At 43.3% G+C, this 25170-nt stretch overlaps 1 protein-coding gene across 1 annotated transcript in view; it reads left to right on the plus strand.

Annotated features, from left to right (window-relative positions):
• Megf10 (multiple EGF like domains 10) overlaps positions 1 to 25170 on the plus strand; it is a 156988-nt gene that overhangs the window by 81186 nt on the left and 50632 nt on the right. The window contains exons 6-7 of the mRNA XM_021150436.2: positions 19770 to 20016; positions 21766 to 21886. Of these exons, the coding sequence (XP_021006095.1) occupies positions 19770 to 20016; positions 21766 to 21886 (368 nt within the window). The remainder of the gene's footprint in view (positions 1 to 19769; positions 20017 to 21765; positions 21887 to 25170) is intronic.

Genomic DNA, 25170 nt, shown 5'->3' on the forward strand with positions numbered 1-25170 from the left:
AGACAGCAGCATGTGACAGTTCCCTTTCTGCTCTGGATGTCCTTGGGCCACAATGCAAGTTGTAGACATGTTTCCCCATCCTCTTCCATCTGCAGAGTTCTTGGTTCTTCCTTGTTCACCCAGAGGAGGAGGACAGCAGAATCCCAAAGAGTAGCTGGTCCTCAGTCTATGTGTCTTGTCAATATCCTCCTCTCACACCATCAGGAATTCACAGCACACCACTTAGGATGCCATCAGTCACGTGGGTTCTTGGTTTCTCCACAAAGGCATTATTTTTTTGTCCCCTGCATTGCCTAGGAATCAGGTCCCTAATCCTAGCCTCCCCCTCAGGTTAAGGGCAACACTAAGATCCATGAGGGAGCACTTACATCGTTACTTTATTTCGGTACTGATAGTGTAGCCAGATTTATCTCTTAGATGTGGCCCGTCCATATTGATCTCTGAGCATCTCCTTACTTTTCTGGTACGATAAATTACTCCGGATGTATCTCGTGTTCTTCCTTCCTTAGGCCTTGATCTGGATGCTGGGAATGCTCCTTACACTTGGGGCCTAGAGTAAGCTGAAAAGGGAACATTGAATCAAAAATGTAAAGAGAATTAATGAATATAACAGGTGACAGGGATGATGAAGGATGACCATAGGCAAGCTGATCTGTAAAGAATATAGAAAAGGCACATTAGATAACAGCTACTACCCCTCAGACTGAGAAAAAAAAAAGTCCACGGAAGTCCTAGGTCTGTGTGCTCTAGTCCTTGTAGCATCAGCTCAGCCATACCACACAAAGCATAAGATGGAAAATGATGGTGGTACTGTTCTGACAGAACTCTCTAGAAATCTGCCCTACAGGTTACTCAAGAAACTTGTGCATTGAGCAGTGTCTTTCCACCATTCCCTTACAAAAGGAAGTTGTCTAGCTTCCTTTTGTAACCACTGGCTGTTGTTAGTCAATGTTCTGCAGGCTCTGGAGGCCAGGGAAGCTGTAAGAGCCATAAGAGCTTACTGCTGCTGAAGCCCCGTTGACTCCAAACGAGCAGCAGGTGCCAGAGAAGCCCCAGAGTTGGGTCAGCTGAGCTAACACCCTGGGACAAGAGCCAAAAACCCTCTTCCTCTCTACAGTGTCTCGCCAGTGCCCTCTACTGAAAATGCTTAACGTTCAGCCGGAGGACAAAGGAAAAGTGGTTAAAGGACTCACACATGCACTGTGTGTGTGTATGTGTGTGTGTAGGCGTCAAGGCATACATTTTAAATGGGGATGCGATACATTGGTGACCCCTTGGCTTACACAGATACCGTATTTCTTCTTCTTCACACTTGAATTCCTCTGCAGCAACGAAATGATTCTGTGTTCCCTCCTGATTGGATGGAGCCCCATTTCACAAATGAGAATATTCCCCTGATATCTTCTCCAACTAAGGAGAGGGTTGCATCCACTGTTACTTATTCTATGCTTTTCCAAAGTTAGTTACAGCTCTGCTGGGTGTCCCCTAAATACTACAGTTTGGTCCCTAAATACTAGCACTCCATGCCTAAAATAAAATAATAATGGATATGACTCTGACATATTGCTTCTTTTTTTTTTTTTTTTTTAGAAGATCTTGCACTCTAAATCAATCGGAATGGATTTGAAATGTGAGCAAGGAGGGATCTTTTTAGAATAAAGTTAGGGCAAGCAATGGTCCTGCCAGGGTAGCCCTGATCTTGATGTGATTCATTTCAGCCCGTTGCTCGACATATTCACAAATTCTCTTGTCCCCATTTAGCTCTCTGAACTGTTCAAGGATATGTTTATGAGCAGTGGGAAGAAATGTGTGGTAGCTGCAGAAGATTGCCTTGTCTCTTTGTATTACTCCTTTCTGCTCTGATGTTTCCTTCGATTTTCAAAATGACAATGAAAAGATCTGCAGGTTCGGATGGATTTTAGTAGACAAAGTTAATGTTACGAAGACCCCCAAACTCAGTTGAACAACAGCAAGGGGTCCCTTTCTCTTAGTCTCTTACAGGTCAGCTTGTTTTCTTTAGCAGTATTCCTCTTTTCAATATATATATATATATTAACGACCATAACATGATCTTCAAAGAGAATGAACTCTTCTTTTGGTAACAGGTACAATTCAAGAAAACTATGATGCAGAAACCTCTGCAACAATGCTCCTTTCTGGTAGGATGCAATGGAGAGATTCTGCTGCTCTCTATTAATTGCTTGAGCTACACTGGCATGTGATGCTGCTTGCACAGACCCTCGATTGAGTTGCATTCTTTTTTTTATTAGGTATTTTCCTCATTGACATTTCCAATGCTATCCCAAAAGTCCCCCATACCCTCCCTCCCACTCCCCTACCCACCCACTCCCACTTTTTGGTCCTGGTGTTCCCCTGTACTGGGGCATATAAAGTTTGCAAGTCCAAATCGGCCTCTCTTTCCAGTGATGGCCGATTAGGCCATCTTTTGATACATTTGCAGCTAGAGTCAAGAGCTCTGGGGTACTGGTTAGTTCATAATGTTGTTCTACCTATAGGGTTGCAGATCCCTTTAGCTCCTTGGGTACTTTCTCTAGCTCCTCCATTGGGGGCCCTGTGATCCATCCACTAGCTGACTGTGAGCATCCACTTCTGTGTTTGCTAGGCCCCGGCATAGTCTCACAAGAGACAGCTATATCTGGATCCTTTCAGCAAAATCTTGTTAGTGTATGCAATGGTATCAGCCTTTGGAAGCTGATTATGGGATGGATCCCTGGATAAGGCAGTCTCTAAATGGTCCATCCTTTCATCACAGCTCGAAACTTTGTCTCTGTAACTCCTTCCATGGGTGTTTTGTTCCCAATTCTAAGAAGGGGCAAAGTGTCCACACTTTCCTCTTCATTCTTCTTGAGTTTCATGCGTTTAGCAAATTGTATCTTATATCTTGGGTATCCTAAGTTTCTGGGCTAATATCCACTTATCAGTGAGTACATATTGTATGAGTTCCTTTGTGATTGGGTTACCTCACTCAGGATGATGCCCTCCAGGTCCATCCATTTGCCTAGGAATTTCATAAATTCATTCTTTTTAATAGCTGAGTAGTACTCCATTGTGTAAATGTACCAAATTTTCCGTATCCATTCCTCTGTTAAGGGGCATCTGGGTTCTTTCCAGCTTCTGGCTATTAAAAATAAGGTTGCTATGAACATAGTGGAGCATGTGTCCTTCTTATCGGTTGGAACATCTTCTGGATATATGCCCAGGAGAGGTATTGCTGGATCCTCCGGTAGTACTATGTCCAATTTTCTGAGGAACCGCCAGACTGATTTCCAGGGTGGTTGTACAAGCTTGCAATCCCACCAACAATGGAGGAGTGTTCCTCTTTCTCCACATCCTCGCCAGGATCTGCTGTCACCTGAATTTTTGATCTTAGCCATTCTGACTGGAGTGAAGTGAAATCTCAGGGTTGTTTTGATTTGCATTTTCCTGATGATTAAGGATGTTGAACATTTTTTCAGGTGCTTCTCTGCTATTCGGTATTCCTCAGGTGAGAATTCTTTGTTCAGCTCTGAGCCCCATTTTTTAATGGGGTTATTTGATTTTCTGGAGTCCACCTTCTTGAGTTCTTTATATATATTGGATATTAGTCCCCTATCCGATTTGGGATAGGTAAAGATCCTTTCCCAATCTGTTGGTGGTCTTTTTGTCTTATTGACGGTGTCTTTTGCCTTGCAGAAGCTTTGCAACTTTATGAGGTCCCATTTATCAATTCTCGATCTTACAGCACAAGCCGTTGCTGTTTTATTCAGGAATTTTCCCCCTGTACCCATATCTTCAAGGCTTTTCCCTACTTTCTCCTCTATAAGTTTCAGTGTCTCTGGTTTTATGTGGAGTTCCTTAATCCACTTAGATTTGACCTTAGTACAAGGAGATAGGAATGGATCAATTCGCATTCTTCTACATGATAACTGCCAGTTGTGCCAGCACCATTTGTTGAAAATGCTTTCTTTTTTCCACTGGATGGTTTTAGCTCCCTTGTCAAAGATCAAGTGACCATAGGTGTGTGGGTTCATATCTGGGTCTTCAATTCTGTTCCATTGGTCTACTTGTCTGTCGCTATAGCAGTACCATGCAGTTTTTATCACAATTGCTCTGTAATACAATATTGCTTCTTTTAAAACTTGATTCAAATGTTTTTTTTTGAAAAATCCCACATGTATTTCTCATTTCTTGGCATCCGAATGTGCATCCCTGTCTCGATGACTGAATGACACGAATCCACTTTACCTGCCTCCGCCTTCCCGCTCCTTTTCCTTTCCTCATCAATCTTATCTGTCTAAGCATCCGTCCTCTGTTCCTCTGCTCCTCCCACTGGGTGATAACTTCTGGAGGGGAGGATTCAGGTACAACTAATATGTTATTATTTCTCCATTGTTCATGAGGTACAACTGAAAATCCCAAATAAGCCAATAGCCAGCAAATAGATACAAAAGCTTATCCCTCAAGCTCCTTATATTTTAGATTAAAACCGAACAACGACAACATTGGAAATTAATTTTGGTTCAGAAAAACCCATAAGGGGTTTTATTTAGTCACTAATGGCATTTCTGGTGTTTGTAAATAGTGAAAATATTGCCTCAGAGGCAAGGCTGACTCCAGCATTTCCAGGTGCAGTGCAAAGGAACAGTAAGGACCTTTTGAATTAGGCAGGCGTGCTGTGCAGCAGGGAGCAGTAAGAAGCTGCCTGCAGGGTATTCGAATGGAGGCATTTGTCTGAAAGATATTACAAGCCAGACGTTGTAAGGCACACAAAGCTGACATGCTCTCTAGCAAAGTCTGTGGTATAGATCCATTACCCAGACACAATAGTGGGATCGATGCTGTCTGAGGAGAGGAGGCCCTGTGAGCCCAGTCCCCACAGCCAGCAGTTAACGTGTCCTTCAGCCCTGTCAGAATCACTTTGGCAATCAGTTTGATGGAGCAGACAGAGTATGAGATCATTAGGTGGGGGTCAATGTGGGGGGGTGTTAATGAGAAGTGAGAAGAGAAGAATAGTCGGCCAGATACACCTGAAGGCAGCTTGAGGATGGACCATCTGAGTCACACACAGAAACTGCTAATTCTGTCCTTTTAAAGGAGCCTCTACCTGGACTGAGAATCCCTACCCGAACTCTCCCAGTCCTGGGTCTTATCCTTCCTCTGTGTTCTGGGGGGTTACTTCCTTAATGTCTAAACTAAGAATAAGATTACCTAGCTACTCCATAACCAGGTGAGTATTAATCAATGAAAATATGCGTAGTCTTCAGCACTGTGTCCCGCATCATCATAACGGCAAGTCAAGGATGCATGCATGCAATACATTCATGGCAGACACCACTTTTACACACACTTAGTCTGAGGACCATCAACAGGCAGAAGAGTCCTTTCAGACAGCTCATCTTGTTCTGTAGGTCATGGCCCTTCCTTAGCAAGACTCTCTTCTCCATATGGCTTGCCAGCACGTTCCCAATACAGAATCCCTAGCGTGGTATTTATTTATTTATCTATTTAGTTTGTTGCCTTGTTTGTTTTGCACTATTTCCAACCTCTGGGAAAGGTCATCTATACAAGATGCACACACATCTGGTTTGTCCTATTTGGGACACAGTAAGACCACTACAGATGCTTGCGTTACCTGTGCTAACAGAGTTCATAGGCAGTGGCTGGAAGACAAGCCTGGGCTGGCATGCTGTTTAATTCAGCTCCATATAATATATTCATTTGTTTGCAAACTTTGTGCAATATCTATTTACCAGCAAATCGGCTGGCTTAGCACTCCAATCGAACGTTTGCTCTCTATTTCTGCAGCCGCTCATCCCCATCCGAGGCGCCATACCCTCCTCACGGGTGACTGCAGTGGTATGTTTGCTGACTTCCTCATTTCCCCCTCGGGCTTATTAAGAATCAATTCTCTGTCTTGAGAGCACAGTGACCTTATAAAAATGTGCTTCTGAGCAGGCTCCTACCATCCCCACACTCTGCATGATCTGTCCTATTCCGCAACTTCTCATCCATAGAAGCCTTCCAAGGTCTCCCAGTTTCCTCCCAGTTCCAGAGCACACTGGTGTACTCTCTGCCTCTGTCTGGGAAACTCATCAGAGCCTCTCATGGCTGACCTCCATATTCAAAGAGCGTCTCTTATTATTGTCCCATTCTCTTTTCATTTCTTTTTTTAAAAAAGATGTATATATTTTACGTATATGAGTGCTCTATATGCATGCACACTTCCATACCAGAAGAGGGCATCAAATCCCATTACCGATAGTTGTGAGCCACCATGTGGTTGCTGGGATTTGAACTCAGGACCTTTGGAAGAGCAGCCAGCGCTCTTAACCTCCAAGCCATCTCTCCAGCCCCCAAGTTCTCTTTACAACCTTGAAAAAATGGTGCTCCCTGACAACATCTGCCATGTTTATTTGTTTGTAGCTCTTTGATACGTGTTTCCCTCTAGGATGTAAGCCCACTAAAACGTGTATACACACACACACACACACACACACACACACACGTACACACACGTACATGCACGCGCATGCTTAGGAAAACAAAAGTACAAGTTTTTGTCCGTTCTGGGCATGCTGTAATGTTCATTAAGTTTTTGTGGATGGGGTGGGGGATGAAGACATAAATGAGCTGGGGGCAATAGTGGATATAAACCTGAGGGATTAGAGGCAGCACTCTGTGTCTCTCACGGTGCTTTCAACTTAGTAGAAGAACCCAAGGCTGTGAACAAACAAGGCACCTTCAGGAGTCAAGAGAGAAATGGCCAAAGGCCTGCCAGAGATAAAGCATGGCCTGGAGTCCTTCATTCTGCTGCCATAGAGAATGTAGGCTCCAGTAGTTTGGGGATTCACCGTGGTTGTAGCAAAGGATCTCTCTTGTATACTGATAGCTGAAATAACACTGCACAAGGTATATCAGACGTGTGTACCAGGGAGTGCTTTCTTCTCCAGAGAGAGACAATTACACCTTGATTCGCTGTCAGCGCCAGGAATTCCTGGTGTGGAGAGGTGACTTCAGAGTGACGTCACTCTGACTTTTGACGTCACTCTGGCCTTTGACTGAGAAAACTGGTTCAGTCAGCCTTAGTGTGAAGACAGAATGGCTGCTAGTTCACCCTCTGAAATTTTTACATATTCTTCCTCACGGGGAAGATTCTATGAGGTGATAGAACTTAGCTGCTAATATGTGCCCAAATGGAGCATAAATAGCAAGAAATTAGGCAAAGAAATTCAGACTACAAATTATTCCAAAGCACATAGCAATGAATAGGATTTCATTAACCTTTTTAGACTCTCCTTTTATCAAATAAATAGCAGGGAATAACTCAGCCCCATATTTCTTTCTTTTTTTTTCTTTAATATTCAGATAGGGAGCAGAGGTATTAGCTCACCAAATTTTGTAATTTCCTTCATTTAACTATATAAGAAGCACTCTCTGACCACAGCAATATAACCTCATTACTCAAAGCCTGCTCAGCTTTGAGAGAAGTAATGGCATAGGCCAGATAGCCCTATAGCTTCGCTTGTAGTCTCCTCCTATTGTCTAGGTATCTGCGGATTCAGGTAGATCCACATGTATTCACACACGTATTGTAAGTTGACTGAAATAAGGGGTTATAGATTATTTTACAACACAGTTGATGTCCTAACCAAAGCCAATGTTTTGTTTGTGATTGTGGCAAATACTTCTTGTTTAAATATTCAAAAAGAAAAGAAACCCTTGAACCACCAACCAAAGATCATGCAGGGCCTGGACTAGATCCCCTACACATTTGTAGCAGATGTGCAGTTTGGTTTTCATGTGGGTCCCCTAGCAAATGGAGCAGGGGCTGTCTCTGACTCTGTTGCCTGCCATCTCCTTCCTGCTGAATCCCCTCCCCCTAGCCAGACTGCCTGATTGGGCCTCAGTGGGAGTGGATGCACCTAGTTATGTTGCAACTCAATATCCAAGGGCCAAGTGGTATGGAGTGGGGGGTGGGGCTTCACCTTCTATGAGCAGAAGGGCAGTAATGGGGGAAAGGGCTTGTGGGGGTGGGACTGGGAGGAGAGGAGGGAGGGGGCTTCGAGTAGGATGTAAAAGGAGTAAATACATTATTAAAGAGAACACCATCACTTCTTTCTTTATGATAGAAAAAAAAAGTTCTTTTGATTTGTGGAAAACCTAGTTGCTTTCAGAGTCTGAACATTTGTGAGTTTGCATGGAACAAAATAGGGACATTTAACATGTGTGAAACTAATGAAGGTAGGCGATAAGAAAATGAAAATATTTATCTTACTTGAGAGGCTATTCCAGTAGGTTATGTCATAGACGTTATAGGAAAATAGCTCCTGGCTGATGAGCAAATAGTTTTAGCTTAAGATCCTGGAAAAACTTGATGGTCTCCCTATCCATTACCGCCATATTAAGCTAATGAAGGCAACGTCAAAGAAAGCTACATTTTAATGGACTCATAATCTCTCCTGTAGTCAGGAAACCTTTGCTTGAGAAAACCATATTAAAACGTTTAAGCCGTTCAGCCAGCATGGGGAGTCTTGGCTTAGTTTCCCTACTGTGGGGTTTTAGACAAACCATATAAGGCCCCCATGGCTTAGCCTCTAATGTCTATTTTCACAATGGCGGATCTGCAAACTTAATCTTTCAATCTCACCTCAAGCCTCACCTCTTCTGGATAGCCCTCTCTGCCCTTCCTTTCTCTCTTTTGACCAAAGATGCCATGAAAGGAAGTGGAAGGGAAGCAGGTTTTCTCTTCAGTGTCCTGTGCTCCTGAGGTGGTCTAGCCTGCTCTACTACATAATGATTTTTAGCTATAGGCTTCTGTCTTAGGAGTAAGTAGCCTGTGATCAATAACTAGAACTTGGTAGTCACAGAACAACGGCTAACAACATCTTAATAGGGAGTACATGAACAAAAATAGATAATTAATAAATAATAAATAAATAAATGGCCTGAGTTTATAGCACTTGCTATCCTGTAATGGCTCCTATAGCTTTTATTCTCTCGACTTCAGGGAATCCATGCAATTCTCCTCTCCAAGTTTTTACACACACACACACACACACACACACACACACACACACACACCACCCTTTATATTCTTGAGGTTTTCCTGCCATGTGGATATCATCATCAAAATGTTTGCACACCGACATACTAACATTTGTATTTATATGCATTAAAGTATAAACATCTCATGCCCTTTCTTTCTGGCTTGTGAAATGAGACAATCGTACAATGAAGGTGAAAAAATTGCAGCCTAACCTTTAGCAAACATCTTTAAGAGCCATGAAGATTCTTTCTCAGCCAGTGAGGAAGATTAATCTGAGAGGCACTGTCCACGCTGATGGCTGGCATTCTGTCAGTGCTTGGAGAGTGAGGTTTTTTTGACGTGTGAAGGGCACAGGGTTTGATACTTTCAGGGGACCCAGAAAATACATTTTCATGGATGGAGACGCTTTACAAAGTTGTTTTACTTTTAAAGCCACTTGCTGTTTTGAATGACGATCTTTTCTTCTCCATTAACAAAGGGAATGACACAGCTAGCGCAGTTGTGTTAGCCTGAAGCCCACAGGACAGAATCACAGGGAGATGAAAGCCCAAATGCAGGAGGCTTAAGAAGAAGGGGTGCCTGTTTCAGCAAGAGCCATGTTGAGTTTTTTTTCTGTCCTCTGAGGCAGGGGGAAATTATTGTGCCTTGAAAGTGACTCATTTGTGCTTTGCCCCTGCGTTAGATGGGGATAGAGGTGAGTTTCCTTCCGTGGTAACTTCTCGATTGGCAACACATTTTCTCACCTGTAAAGCATCCTCAGCCAGTCCTCATGCAGATCCCACTTAAGTTGCGGCACCGATCTGTGTTTTAATAGGTACTTGACATTTCTGAGCTAAGGGTCCTCAGAGCCTCCTTGCTTCAAGCAGCGATCCTGGTGTGTCTGGTTATGAAGTACAGACTGGCATCTTTCAGCATGGAGAGTGGAAGCACTAAGTGTCAGTATGTGGTAGTCACATCTGCCTGCTCCCTCCTCCACACCATAAGTGTGTGGTAGAAAAATGTCTCCTGGGCTGGTAACCCCTGCAATCCCGCAATTTGATTTAGATCCCAGAGGTATTAAGATCATATTTAAAAAATAATTCTGGACCAGTGCTGAAGAGATATGCCAGGTGGTAAAGTGTTCACCTTGCCATGATGAAGAATTGGATTTGGTGTCCAGGATCCACATGAAGGGAGACAAGTATGAAGGTGTGTGGCTGTAATCCCAGTCCTGGGGAGGTGGAGAGAGCTAGACCCCAGAATTCACTGAGTAGCCAGCTAGCCCTCTCAATACATTCCAGACCAATAAGAAACCTTGATGATGATGATGATGATAACAACAACATGGCACCTGAGAGACAACACTTATAGTTATTCTCTGACCTCTACACTCATGTGCACATGCACACACAGAAATTCAGATTGGTGCAGTTCATTTAGGGTTGTCAGATGTAGCACAAACGCACAGAAGCGAACACTTCTGTCAGAGTATAATTCCCAACCAACGTCCCAAGAAAAGGCCATTTTAGTTCACAAAGTCATTCAAAGTCTCTTCTGCAGTCTTAGATAAATAAGGTAAGCCACGTTGGTGGGATTGTCTAATACCCATTGATTTGATGAGATTGTCTAGATTTTATTTATTTGGCCTATTTCTTTATGCTGGGATGGAGATTACTATGGAATTTTTCTGTGTCTTATATTTATGACACCCATGTACAATCCTACACTGGTAGACACCCAATAACCAACTAAGAAGTGTCTAAACGTGGGGGGGCGAGTTATTTTCACTTTTCCTTCTTTGTCAGTTTCATACATGTATTTAATGAGTCGAGGTCACTCTGCCCCCATTGATTCCTCTCATCCTCATCTCTTTCACACTGAAACCCTTCTTCTTCTTCTTCTTCTTCTTCTTCTTCTTCTTCTTCTTCTTCTTCTTCTTCTTCTTCTTCTTCTTCTTCTTCTTCTTCTTCTTCTTCTTCTCCTCCTCCTCCTCCTCCTCCTCCTCCTCCTCTTTCTCCTCTTCCTCCTCCTCCTCTTTCTCCTCTTCCTCTTCCTCCTCCTCCTCCTCTTTCTTCTTCTTCTTCTTCTTCTTCTTCTTCTTCTTCTTCTTCTTCTTCTTCTTCTTCTTCTTCTTCTTCTTTTGTTTTTTGTTTTTTTTTTTGTTTTGTTTTGTTTTTTGGTTGTTTTTTTTTTTTTTTTTTTTTTGGTTTTTCGATACAGGGTTTCTCTGTATAGCCCTGGCTGTCCTGGATGGAACTCACTTTGTAGACCAGGCTGGCCTTGAACTCAGAAATCCGCCTGCCTCTACCTCCCGAGTGCTGGGATTAAAGATGTGCACCACTACACCCGGCTGAAACCCCTCTTCTTAACAGTCCTCCACCTTACACGTCTTCTTTCCGTGTGAGTCACTTTGCTTAACTAGAATTGCCTGTAGGGGTATGTAGGAGGAGCCATTGAAGAATGAGGAATTTATCAGTGGCTGACTGCACCATTGAAGAAAATGTACCCTTGCCCAATCACTAGTGTCCAAGGACACGATGTATCTATGGTATGTGTACAAGCTAGGTGTTGTGTAGGTAACCACAGCTATAGTGCATTCCCCATGGATGCATCAAGTATGCCATATCCTGAAAAACATCTTTTTGTTGCATATCTTCCTTCCTTTGGCTTTTACACTCTTTTTTTAATTAATTAATTAATTAATTAAAATCCCAAATGCTGCTCCCCCTTCTGTACCTCCCCCAAAAAGTTCTTCCCTCAATTCTCCTCCCCCCATTCACCTCTGAGAGGGTGCCACCCAAATCACCCAGAGGCATCACATCTCTACTCTCTTGTGATAGTTTGTATATGCTTGGCCCAGGGAGTGGCACTATTAGGAGTGTGGCCCTGTTGAAGTAGGTGTGGCCTTGTTGGAATAGGTGTGTCACTATGGGTGTGGGCTTTAAGACCCTCATCCTAGCTGCCTGGAAGTGAGTATTGTGCTACAACCTTCAGATGAAGATGTAGAACTCTCAGCTCCTCCTGTACCATGCCTGCCTGGACGCTGCCATGTTCCTGCCTTGATGATACTGGACTGAACCTCTGAACCTGTAAGACAGCCCCAGTTAAATGTCCTTATAAGACTATTCTTGGTCATGGTGTCTGTGCACAGCAATGAAAACCATAATTAAGAAGCCCCTCTTGTGAGCCTTTGTGGAAATAAAAAGATGTTTCACTTAGAGACAGGTATCCCATCAGTCTTGAGCCTCTGCATTAGCTTTTACCCAGTTCAGTAAGACACTGAAGACAGAATTAACCTATGGATTAACACATGAGTGTTTGGATAGCAGTCTGACATCACGACCACTGAGCAAAACAATAGTCGTAGATCTCCCACCTATGACTTTTGACACCCCCACCCCCACCCCAGCCATGAGCTCTTGGCTAAGTTTTACAGAACCAGGCCTAAGTTTCCTCCTTTGGAGTGGTAAACCCAGTTTTTAACTAGCAGTTGTAAATAAGACATGAGACAGTACTTTCTTTTTCTTATAGGCCTGTACATATTTCAGGCTTGCTTTTAGAGTTCCTAGATAATTTATATTTAAAATTTACATTATGAGAATCAAATTGGTCATTCCGGTGTGCATGATTTCTGCCAAACAATCAAACTAGTATGGAGGGTATGGTATTCTAGCTTTACAGACAACTGGAGATGCTGTTCTAGCATTCCTTGAGTCAGGTTTTCCAATTTGTGGAACCAAAGAGTTGCTCCTAAAATCTGTGCCGTGTCACATAGAACAGAAAGTAACTTTTGTGTTATTAACACATTCTCCCATTCGCATTCTGTAAAAAGAAAATTAGACACAACAAAATCGGAAGACTTGCCCAAGGTCCCGTAGCTATAAGTAAAGGTGCACCAGCTAGGGCCTCAGGCACACTAATATAAAATGTTATAGCCTCTCGGTGTGCCAGCTAGTGATTGAAGACTTCTGTAATAAGAAGAACGCGATAGTAAGCATCACCTAAAGACAGAATGGCTTCATCCTGCCCTCCCTCGTCCCAGCACAAGAAATTCTGAGATCAGACAATGCTTTAATAATAATAATAACAATAATAACAATAATAATAACAATGCTTATTCCTTCTGCAGAGAGAGAGAGAGAAAGAGCCTCTCAATTTGGCATTTCCATTTGCTCCTAATTGTCTTCTTTCATTGTCTTTTAGCAACAGGGAGACAAGAGATTCAGTATAGCACTTCTATCTGCTCTATCTGCTCTAAGACAACTACTAATGCCTTCCCCCCGTTTTTAATACATGAGAGATTCTGCACATGGGGGGAGGGGCTAGTTCTTATAAAAACCAAACTGATGAAGCTGCTACTCTAAATCCCAAGGTCTGTTATTCTAGGCAACGCCAAGTATTATGTCTCAAGTAAACAGCTGTGAGGTCTTTGCTTTGAGACCTTATTGTGAATACTTACAGAAGCTTTGGATCTGCACCGGGGCCGGTTCCACAAAAGGTGCCCTCTGCTTGGGTGGCATGAGGGAGGACTGCAGGTTAGAAGCATTGGCTTGGAGTTTTGAACCCTTGCTTGCAGGTCAGTGCTGAATGATTTTGGGCAGATTTCAGTTTGAGTCCATGTTACACAGCAAAACATTGCAGTAATTCTAGCTGTCTAATTGTGTTATCACAAGGTTTTAATAAAATGCCTCTGTAAAGCCCCTCTAATGCCTAATACCTGTTAAAACTCCTTTCATATCTTTTCTTCCAATGATTTATTTCTTTCCTCCCCCAAACAGTGGTCTCTTCTATTTCCATGGCACACATGTTTGTTACTCGATTACAATGAGCTGTGATGTGGAGATACCATCTCTTGCCTGCCTGGGACCTTGTATGTATGCAGTACTCATACATACAAGCAGGCGAACAGTTACAGACATAAAATAAAAATAAATAAATCTTCAATGCAGGAGCATGTTTCTTTTCTTTCTTCACTTTACATCCTGATCACCCACCCCCATCTTTCCTCTCCTCCCAGTTCCATCTTTACAAATCTCTCTCCCTGCCTCTCTCTTCAGAAAAAAAGAAACCCCAACTTGGGTACCACTCCACCCTGGGACATCAAGTCTCCATAGGCCTAAGTGCATCTTCTCCAACTGAGGCCCAATCAGGTAGTCCAGTTAGAGGAAGGGGATCTAAGGGCAGGTAACTGAGTCAGAGACAACCTCCACTCCAATTGTTAGGGGACCCACATGAAGACCAAGCTACATATCTACTACACATATATATATATATGGGCCTAGGTCCAGTCACTGCATGCTCTTTGGCTGGTGGTTCAGTTTCTGTGAGCCCCCATGGCCCAGGTTAGTTGACTCTGTAGGTCTTCTTGTGGTCTTCTTGTCACCTCCAGCTCATTCAGTTTTATCCCCCACTCTTCCAGAAGACTCCCTGACTGCTACCTGATGTTTGACTGTGGGTCTATGCATCTGTTTCCATATACTGCTGGATGAAGCCTCTTGGGATACAGTTATGCTAGGCTCCTGACTGCAGGCACAGTAGTAGTATCAGGGATTGCTTATCTTACGTGAGATGTGTTTGGGCCAGTCAGTGGCTGGTCATTCCCTCAGTTCCTGCTCTATCTTTATCCCTGTATATCTCATAAGTAGGACAAATTTTGGGTTGAAGGTTTTGTGGGAGGGTTGATGTCTCCCTCCCTCCACTGGAAGTCCTACCTAGCTACAGGAGATGGCCACTTGAGTCACCATATCCCAAGCTGGTAGGAGTCTCAGCTAGGGTCACCCCCATAGACTCCTCAGAACCTCCCCATCCCAGGTCTGCAGTTACTTCCAGAGATGCCCCCATCAATTGCTGTCCCCTCCCCCACACTCCCTCTCCCCACACCTGATCCCTATTCCCCTCTTCACGCCCTCTCCTACCCTGTTTCCTCCCTCCTTTCACCTCTGATGACTGTTTTGTTTCCTCTTCTGAGCGAGATTCACGCATCCTCCCATGCTCTTCCTTATACGTTTCCCCAAATAATTTCTTAAATAGTGGCTATCAGTGCAGTGTCATACCATAATGGGTCATGTTAAGTAAAATGTAACTGTGCATTCTATGCACCTAAAAATGCCATTTTAACTTCACAGGCAAAATGGCCTCATGAAAGGTGCTTGTAGTTTGCATGCAGAAATTCCAGCTAGGGTTTGAAAACTGATGTTACATCTTACCATTCGGTATTTTTAGACATTGTATTTGAGTGCCTTAATCCTTGATGTGCTAAACGCTGTAAGGGAACCAAGCTTGCTGTGGTGCAAAGTGTAAAACAAACCAAGTACGTCTTAAAACACAGTATGTTGTTGCTTGCTCTTCTCTTACTGCCGAGAACATATGTATTGGGAAACGGAGGCAACCTTGATAAACCAAAAGAATACAGGAAAAAAAAAAAAGAGCATAATCTCAGACCCTAGGAGTACCTGCTGCTGACATGTTACTGTCGAATCCAATGTACCCTCCGCCTCTCCTGCCCTCCACCCCCCAGATATTAAACCCAGCCAAATGCTTCCACTGATATTTTGCATTCTAAACTTAAATTAATGGCAGTTCCATCTAGTTCATTGCTAAAATTGGATCACATGATTTATACTGTTTTTAATCTACTTTTTATAATTATGATATTGCCAAGATTCTAGTTCATTAACTATTCTCTATATCATTTTTAATTGTGCACAGTGGTCTGAAGTATAATTATTCCCGTTTTTTTAAAACAGTCTCCTGTTACTGGAAAATTAGATTATTTCTATTTTTTATTATAGAGAGTGCTGCAATAAATAGCATTATAATTTGGGAAGAGCAAAATGGCATAGGTTCTGGAGATGGGTGATCTGCACTCCATGCCCCATGGCCTGTAACTCTAGACAAGCTACCCAGACCTTAGCTCTCTATGAAACAGGGATGAGAGCACTTATTCCTCACAATCTCTGCATTACTCCATCTCAAGTCTATAGAGACTGTGGACACATTCCAGTGTATTTCTGTTTAGACCTCCCCCACACTGTGTGATTAAACATGGCACTTGAACTGAAGATAACTGGTCAAATTCTGCATCAACATATGGATCATCTCTGCTTCTGGTCTCCATAATGTCAACTCACCCTGGAAGTAGCAGGAATCAGAGGAGAAAGTTGGCTTTTGTACCGTAGACTGCACAATTCACTGGAAAGTATTTAAGCGCTGACACACACAGATGGTAACGACAACTTAGGAAGGAAATCGTGTTTGAATGCCGCCCGGGCTCCTGGGCTCTGGTGGTTCTCCCATGGTCGTCCCTCTGCAGACTTCTGTGTCTGCAGGTTCTGCCCTCATCCTCAGCTCCTGTTGACACAAGGCTCACACTGTGGGGTCTGTGTATCAGTGGCTTTGTAGGAAAATACAGCCCAAGGCATGGAGGCTGTCACTTCAAAGCATGCCATAGTGCTTAGAAACAGCCAGGAAATTAACCATGTCGGCATATGATATTTCTTTGAAAGCCTGCATCTCTCTCTCTTTTTTTATGGTGACATTAGCAATTTCTATTATAAACTCATTTCTATAAGGGGATGTGTTAAGGTTCCCTCCCCCCCACACCCCGCCTTTTTGGTTAAATTCCAGGAAATCAGAGCTAGTGCCTGCCTGCCTGCATTTCTGAGAAAATGTTAAGTGGGATGTGGAAAGGCTCATGGAGGGCAGAGATGGGTCCTGTTTCCTCAGTACCGACTACTTCTTCATATTGCCACCCTCGTGGCTTTATAAAACATATTCTGTATTCTGTGACATACGTGTGCCCAGCTCTTGTTACAGCGTCACAGTGGAAAATAGGCCCTACAATAATTCCTAGCAAACACAGAAGTGGATGCTCACAGTCAGCTAGTGGATGGATCACAGGGCTCCCAATGGAGAAGCTAGAGAAAGTACCCAAGGAGCTAAAGGGATCTGCAACCCTATAGGTGGAACAACATTATGAACTAACCAGTACCCCGGAGCTCTTGACTCTAGCTGCATATGTAGCAGAAGATGGCCTAGTCGGCCATCACTGGAAAGAGAGGCCCATTGGACACACAAACTTTATATGCCCCAGTACAGGGGAACACCAGGGCCAAAAAAAAAAAAATGGGAATGGGTGGGTAGGGAAATGGGGGAGAGGGGGGAGGGTATGGGGGACTTTTGGGATAGCATTGGAAATGTAATTGAGGAAAATACATAATAAAATATATTGAAAAAATAAGTTTTAAAAATATTTTAAAACACAACCTTGGTTTCTTATCAAGGTAATTTCATAAGATAAAATTGCCTTTTATACCTGTCAGCTCAGTTTCATTTGAGCATGAGAGGAGAAGGGTATTTAACCTGAGGCTCCCACAACTTGACAAAGCTATGAAAACTCTGGAGAGAGTCTAGCAAAGGAGAAAATACCAAGTCCTGGAGAACTGAGTCTTTGATATGAGTATTTGAGCTGCAATATGTAGTTCACTAAAGCATGAGGTCAAGCGGTAGTGAGATGGTTCAGTGAGATGGTTCAGGGCTTGCCGTGCAAGCATGAGGGCCTGAGTTCAAATCCCCAGTCTCATGCAAGAAGATAGATATGGCAGTAAATGCCTAAGGCTAAGGTCATTTAGAGAGAGAGAGAGGATCTGAGGGCTCACTGGCCAGTCAGTCTATCAATCCCTGAGCTTCAGGTTCAGTGAGAGATCCTGTCTCAACAAATCAAAACACAAAACGAAAACAAACTAAGGCAGCGCAATAGAGAAAGATACCCACATCAGCCTCTGACCCCCACATAGAGATATGTGTGCCACACCCCACAGAACATAGAGCAGGGTTAATGTTACCCTCGTGTACCAGAAATAAGACCATTAACAGGATAGGAACCAACTAGAGTGTTTTGGAATTAAAGCAGAAGAAACGGATTTTTGAAAAGGATGGTGGATTTTTCTTGGGTTGAATTAAGATTTTCCCTCACTACTGATGATTATGAAACGGGACAAGTGACACAGGGCCACGTGCCTTTCTTCAGAAGACTTTAAAAACAGGATGCTCATCTCCACCTAAGATAAAGCACCATGTATGTACAGTTTTAAAGGAGTGCGGCTTTCTTTTAAGACTAAAACTTAACAGTTTTAAAATTTCAGTGTCCTAAGCTACGAGCGACAAAAGAAAGAACAGATATGAATAATAACTAGGTTTGGATCTCATTTTAGAGTTAGCACCTAATCTTATTTTGCGAAAGAAGATTGTGCGCTTGTAGGTAATTGCTTTCTTCATCTACTTTAAGTTCAATAATTCTCGCTCATTGTTTTTAATTCTGTTAAAGTGTGTTTATTAAAATACTAATGAGACCAAAGCCGTGCTGATTAAAAATGGAATTATTCATTTAAACCTTTTGCTGTTATGAAATCCAGGGTAGCTTATACTGTTGGAACATGGAGCCTAGGCTTCTGGTGGGTGAGTTGTTCGCCACGTGCTCAGAACTGTTGTTTTCAAAAATATTATTCTAGGTCTGTTGATCTTAAGAGGTATTCAGAAAGGCAATTTGCTCTAAGAGTTCTCACTGGTGTGTGTGCTCCCTGGTGACAGTCATAGTATCTAATAATAAATGAAAACTGTTGGGGGACATGTGCCAAGCAAGGTGTGTTTGTGTCCCTCTTGGGTTTCTGGATGGTTGGGTTGGGGCTGTGTCATGCTCACTGATGTCTACTGAACAGCCACCCTTATTCAAACCTGCACATATAATATACCCTTCAATTTCTACATCTCCCATTTGCTTTGTATGGTTGCCTGTGCCTGTTATCTTTTGGTGTGTTGTCTGTTTTCAGTTCTAGGTTGGATGTACTTTTTAAATAGGCCACACCTTTTATTCCACCTTTCTCTCCGGTGTCCCTGGGCTTACCGAGTGACAAAAAATTTCACTGTTTGTATATTTGCAAACCCAGACTGCAGAAGGGCCAGACAGATCTCTAACATCCTGGCTTCTGGTCCATGCTTCCTTACCTTGTCACATGGTGGGTGCAGGCAGCTCTTTCTAATCTGAGCAGTTGTTCTTCTTCCTGTTCTGTCTCTTTGCTTCTCCTTCTCAGTCTCTTGCTGCCTTTTTCTCACACCAAAGATGGCTCCATCTTTCCTTGCTTAAAATTCTTCAACTGCAGCCCCTTGCACAAAAGATGCCGTCCATTTGTACAAACTGCTCATCTGCATTTCACCCATCCCCACCCCCAGCCTCTTTTTCCTGCCACTCCCTTTGCGGCTCTCACTGGCCCATTCATTACCATGGCTGCATTAAACACCATACTCTGGGTTTAGGGAACAGGAAGAGCGAAACCTTGGAGCTGGAAAAGAATATGGTAATGCGTAAGCAGTGGGGTGGAGCCAGGTGCCCTGAGCACCAGCTTTGTGCAGTGCAGCTGTTGATGCTGGAGCCTGGATGCTCAACTTAAGGGTGTAGCAGAGTGGCTGTGTAGCTTTTGGGAAGGTGAGTTCAATCCCCATCTGGTATGGTGGCTCCCACCTGGAATCTCAGCACTCCTGGGGTGGAGGCAGAAGTTCAAGGACATCCTCTGCTACATAGCTTGAGGCCACCCCGGGAGACGAGAAATTTTATCTTAAAGAAAGAAAAGAAAAGAACAGTGGTAATGTCATGAAGAAGGCTTAACTGTTCTCACCAAGGAGAGCAGAGTGAAGAACGGCCTAGACCCAGGCTCACACTCGATACCCTCCTCTTTTTTTTTCCTCCTAGCTTGTGATGGTGATCACTGGGGGCCTCACTGCAGCAGTCGATGTCAGTGCAAAAACAGAGCTTTGTGTAACCCCATCACCGGTGCTTGCCACTGCGCTGCAGGCTACCGGGGATGGCGCTGCGAGGACCGTTGTGAACAGGGCACGTACGGTAACGACTGTCACCAAAGATGCCAGTGTCAGAATGGAGCGATTTGTGACCACATCACTGGGGAATGCCGTTGTTCACCTGGGTACACTGGAGCCTTGTAAGTTGGTGCGCTGTGGAGTCGCACCGCAAATACTGTGTGCCTTGCCTTGCGCTGCTGCCTCAATTGCTATTGCTGGGTTCGGGGTCCAGGCTCCTCACAGATGGAGGGACCAGTCTCAATGTTCATCAGATGGTGTGTGAATGAGGGTGTTTAGGTTACCATGGCAGGCGTGGATTTCTGTTGAAAATCTCCCACAATTCCATCACTGTCTAGGAATTGCTAATAGTGGTCCAGGTGGCTCTGCCCTTGTGGTAATTAACTAGATATATCCGGGTGGATCCAGAGCCCAAGAAAGAAGACTGAAATGTTTGCATGGAATGAAAGTCAAGAATGTGAAAGGTCATTGGAGTCATTGGTGTTCATGGTCACACATATGTCATTATGCACAGAAAAGTGCACATATCGGATCCACTAGGATGTATTGCACAGGTTTATAATAATAATAATATTAGTATATAATAAAATAATAATTATTAGTAGTAACGTATTATTATTATTATTGTAGAACACTGAAGTAGCTCCTTAATCTCCATGACATTATTTTGGGAAGCGCATTCTTTGGCTTGCTCCTCTTAACAGAGTTTTTAAAATGCAAAATTTGTCATAAAAAAAAAAAGAAGTAAGAGAGAAAAATCTTCTTCCCTTACTGAGAAAATTATTCTCGTAAATCACAGAACTAATAGTTGTGGAAATGTAGCTGATTAGGTAAATATGTCCTGCTGACAGTGCTAATGTCTATAAAGTAGAGCTAAAGGAAAAACAAAACAAAACAAAAAACTGCACTAGCCTAGAAAACTCTAGCTTTCAGAAGAATAGATTAGTGTCTCCAACGGCTTAATTGTTAATATCACTATTGTGGGTTTTCATCAAGGTCAACATTACACAGGGCTGTAGGAAGCTGGGAAGCATTTGATCAGAGCAAAACTCGAGTGGTTTAGTGGGGAAGTTAGAAGCACAGTGGGGCTAAAGGAGTGGGGGCTTTTCATTCAAAAGAAGAGGGTGCTGAAAACTGATTATGACCAAGCACACAATGGGAGCTTGTGGCCATTTAGACCTAGGCTGTCTTTCAAGTTAGGATAAACTTCCAAAGGAAAGCAGCTTGCGCTCCAGCTCAGCTTTGTAAGCCGTCCAGGGGAAGGGCACTCTTCTTCCTGGAGGTCTAGAACAGGGGAGCTTTCCCTCCACTTGGAAGTTCCCTGGATGGATGGTGGGGTTCATGCAATGCAAGCCTAAGGATCTGCCTTCAGATCTCCAGCACCCACATAAAGAGCCAGGTGTGGTCTTTGGTGCCTTTAACTCTGGTGCTGGGAACCAAGGGAGGGAAGAGACAGAGAGAGGATCCCTGGGGCTTGCTGGAAACCATCTAAGCTATAGTCAGTAAACTGCAAATTCAGTGAGAGACCCCAAGGGAATAGGTTGGAAACTGGTACAGGACACCCTACGTCCTCCTCTGGCCTCCACATACATACATATGGGACTACACACACACACACACACAGAGAGAGAGAGAGAGAGAGAGAGAGAGAGAGAGAGAGAGAGAGAGAGAGGGAGCCCAAACCAAACCAAGGACCCAGTGGTCCATCAGGACATTTCCATCCACTCTGATTAATGTTCTGATTAAATTAGTAATTACTGAAGGAGGCAAGGTTGTATATTTCAGGGTTCTGGATGACATCATGTCTGTGACTCTGAGGATCCTGTACCTGGATAAATAATAGTATCTTTTGTTTCACTTAAATCCCTCAGCTGTGAGGATCTTTGTCCTCCTGGCAAACATGGTCCACATTGCGAGCAGAGGTGTCCCTGCCAAAATGGAGGCGTGTGCCACCATGTCACTGGAGAGTGCTCATGCCCTTCTGGTTGGATGGTAAGTGTCCCTTCCACTCCCAATAATCACACATTCCAGGACACAAATAAGAATATCATGTGGAGACATTTGCACAAAGGCAAGTAGCCCTGGTGGCTGTGACTCCCACACTGGGAATACACGGCCATTTAAAAACTAATCTCCCAGTGCAGAGAAGCCAGGAGGTAACTTCATCCTGTGCTTGTCTGTAGAGTGTATTAAGAGCCCTCGTGGAAGCAATAATGACCATGTACTGTGTGTTTCCCCCCAAAGGAGAAGAGAAGCACTTATCTGATCTCACAAATGACAATAACCGATAAACACTGAAATCATTTAATAACTGTCTTCCCAATTGTATCCATAGATTACCACTGTCTATGATAATGTCCCTCTTAGCAGGATAAGTGTCACATGAAAATATTAGGCTGTCATATAAATCTGAAGAAACACTGAAGTAAACCATGCAGATCCAGGACTGTAGAACTTTCCAGAGAGTGTAAGAATAAGCCACCCTCAGCCAAGCTTCCCTGGAGTTTGAGCATACTGCGTTCTCTCTATGTAGGGATTCTATAGGCCTACTGCTATGTGGGATACACAGTGTGAAAGCATTACTGACTGTACACGTGAAACCAGGAAACAGAATTAATTCTCATCCTTCTGAGTTGGTTTATGCATGTCTGCTTGAAGAAAGTAGTGTCTTACCAGAGCAGCTTACACTGTTATTACCATGTCTGTCCAGGAACTTTTCTTGCATAGCTTCTAGTGACTTCTTGACTGGCAGGTCCACTAGGACTCTTTGGTTCTCTCTCTTCATTTCTCCAGAGCTTTGTCTCGCGTGATCGCCCACCTCTCTATCTTAGCCTTCTTTTGTCCTCTGCTTCTTCAGTGGCCGACTCTCCTGCTTCTCCCACTGAAGGGCTCTTCCTAAGCTGTGTCTTCTACAGAAACTTCTCTCAGGCCCACGGCTTTAGCGGTCGTCTGCTGCTCTCCTGGAACCTTTATCGTACCTTCCCTGAGCCCAGGGATTTGTAACTACTCTGTTAGTTGCTCCAACCTTGGTAGACTGTAGTCACAATGTCACCAAATGTCCGGGCTTCCTTTCAGCCATACTTTTTTACAGACAAATGCAGGGGTTATCTGAAATTACTCTTTATTGAAAACAAAGAATATAGACCCTTAAGATATAAGGGAGAGTTTTATCAAGACCATTGGGGCATACATACAATGAATAGATCAGACTCATGATGAACATTACAAATTGGCCAAAATCTGATTTTTAAAGCTAGGTAAGGAATGGAGTGTCAGATTATCTTTTCATCTTTCTTTCAGCTCCTGTATTCAGCCTACTGCTAAATCTAGCCCTTGTTGACTTCTTGGCAAGGGAACACTCTTGCTACCTTGGCAGTGTCCAGGGAGCTCCAAGATCTCTGGGGGAGGAGCTGCAGGCATTTCACTGTTAGGGCCTTCAAGTTGCCTCATCTTGAGGTGGCAGTGTTTCCTTGATACCTGGAAGTTATGATGTGGGGAAAGTCGTAGCCGCAGCCTGGAACTATGTGTTCAAAGGCGGACAGATGAGTCTATTCGGTGGTCCCCAGAATCTGCCCCAACCACTTCCTCTAGGCTGCAACAGATGTTACTTCAGAGAAGCTTCCAGTCATGCTTTCCCCTGTGGATAACTGAACCCCAAGCTTAAATTTCTCCTTTACGACATAATTGTATTGTTGTGTTAGATGTCTCTAAAGATAAACTGGCCTTCCTATCACACACACACACACACACACACACACACATACAGGCACACACAACATGTATATCAACCAATAACACCATCATCATAATTCTGCTGCTTGGTCACAGTAGGCTTAATTCAAACCCAACCTTTCAGTAGCATCCCTGGACATTACGAGAGACCATTATGGGTCGTTCAAGTCAGACCCTGAGAAAATGAATATTTGCACCAGACCCCACCACATACCAAACCTTGGTCAACCGTTCACTGGTTCTTGTTCCATTGCTCCTTCAGCAATGTTATTATATGTCATCAAGTGCAGTGGCATGCACTAGAGCAGAGGGATTAGAGCTATTTTTATATCTGCTCTTCTCATCACCCATGAACAAACTAGGCAAAGGTAACTTGTTTTTGTTGTTTTTGACTCTCAGTGCTCAGCACAATGCCTGGCATGCAGATGACTTTCAGTTAAACCCTAACCTGAACCATCTCTCAAAAGCTTTTATGGTTCCAAGAGCCTGTGGAAGAATCTTTCCTGTTTGTGGATAGCTAGAAACCACCAGAGGGAACTTAATTAGCTCACCAACTGCCTTTGTGGGTAGCCAGTAGTTTAAAAAAAAATGTACTCCTTACGCTATCCAGAATAAACATTTAGCAAACCATCTGGTGTTCCAGCTAGGCTCCAATTTCAGAGTACACACAGTCTGTCCCCTTTGAAAGAGAGAGGATAATGAAAAAACATTAGGGAAATCCTACTATGTTATGTTGTTTGCACTAATTATGACTCCAATAAATATTCTATTGATTATAACTCCAGTAAATTAGAGTCCATAAGCCCATTACATAAAAAAGTAGAAAAAGAGTGGAGTGTTTCATTGATAGACTGAGATCTTGGGGTCATGTCTTCCTTTCATAGACACAGAATTGGAATACACATGGCTGTGCTTGCTAAGGATAGCTCCTAGGTTAAGGAGAAATATCCTACTGACTTGTTTGGGTTTTCTCCTCAAGAAATAAGTTTACCTCAGACATCCTTATCGGACCTGCTTGACAATATGTCTTTTCTTCTGAAATAGCAGTTAACCCTGCAGAAGTCTTCCTTGGGCGATGTTATTGCTAATTCAAATATACAAAGTTTTAATCTTATGCCATAGTAATATCATATCATAATTATAATATGATGTCGTGTTAAGAAAAGAACCTGGTGATAGCGGTTAGCACCCAGGGAAGCATTCAGATGTTCTGTGTGCTCCAGGGGTTGCTGCTTATGCAGGGGGTGCTCAGTGAGCACTGCTGACTTATGTGCATGTAAGGCCCAGAGAAGAACACTTAGGAGGGTTTATAGGTCACTTAGGTTGCATTAATAATTTTATGTAACTTTAATATAAGGTTCCGTTTTTAATAGGAAATTTTCTTAGGATCACTCTTCCGACATCTTTGAATGTATCTCGAGATACAGTCCAATTGAGTCAATAGGACAGTTTGAGATTTCTTACATTTAAAGATGGTGAACATTTTTTGTGTTCTGAAACGCCCTTCATCTAATTTTCTCACAGCCTTGTCCCCAAATCTCTCC

Source organism: Mus caroli, unplaced genomic scaffold (assembly GCF_978045245.1).
Source record: "Mus caroli unplaced genomic scaffold, Mus_caroli_1 scaffold_19, whole genome shotgun sequence".
NCBI classification, from domain to species: Eukaryota; Metazoa; Chordata; class Mammalia; order Rodentia; family Muridae; genus Mus; species Mus caroli.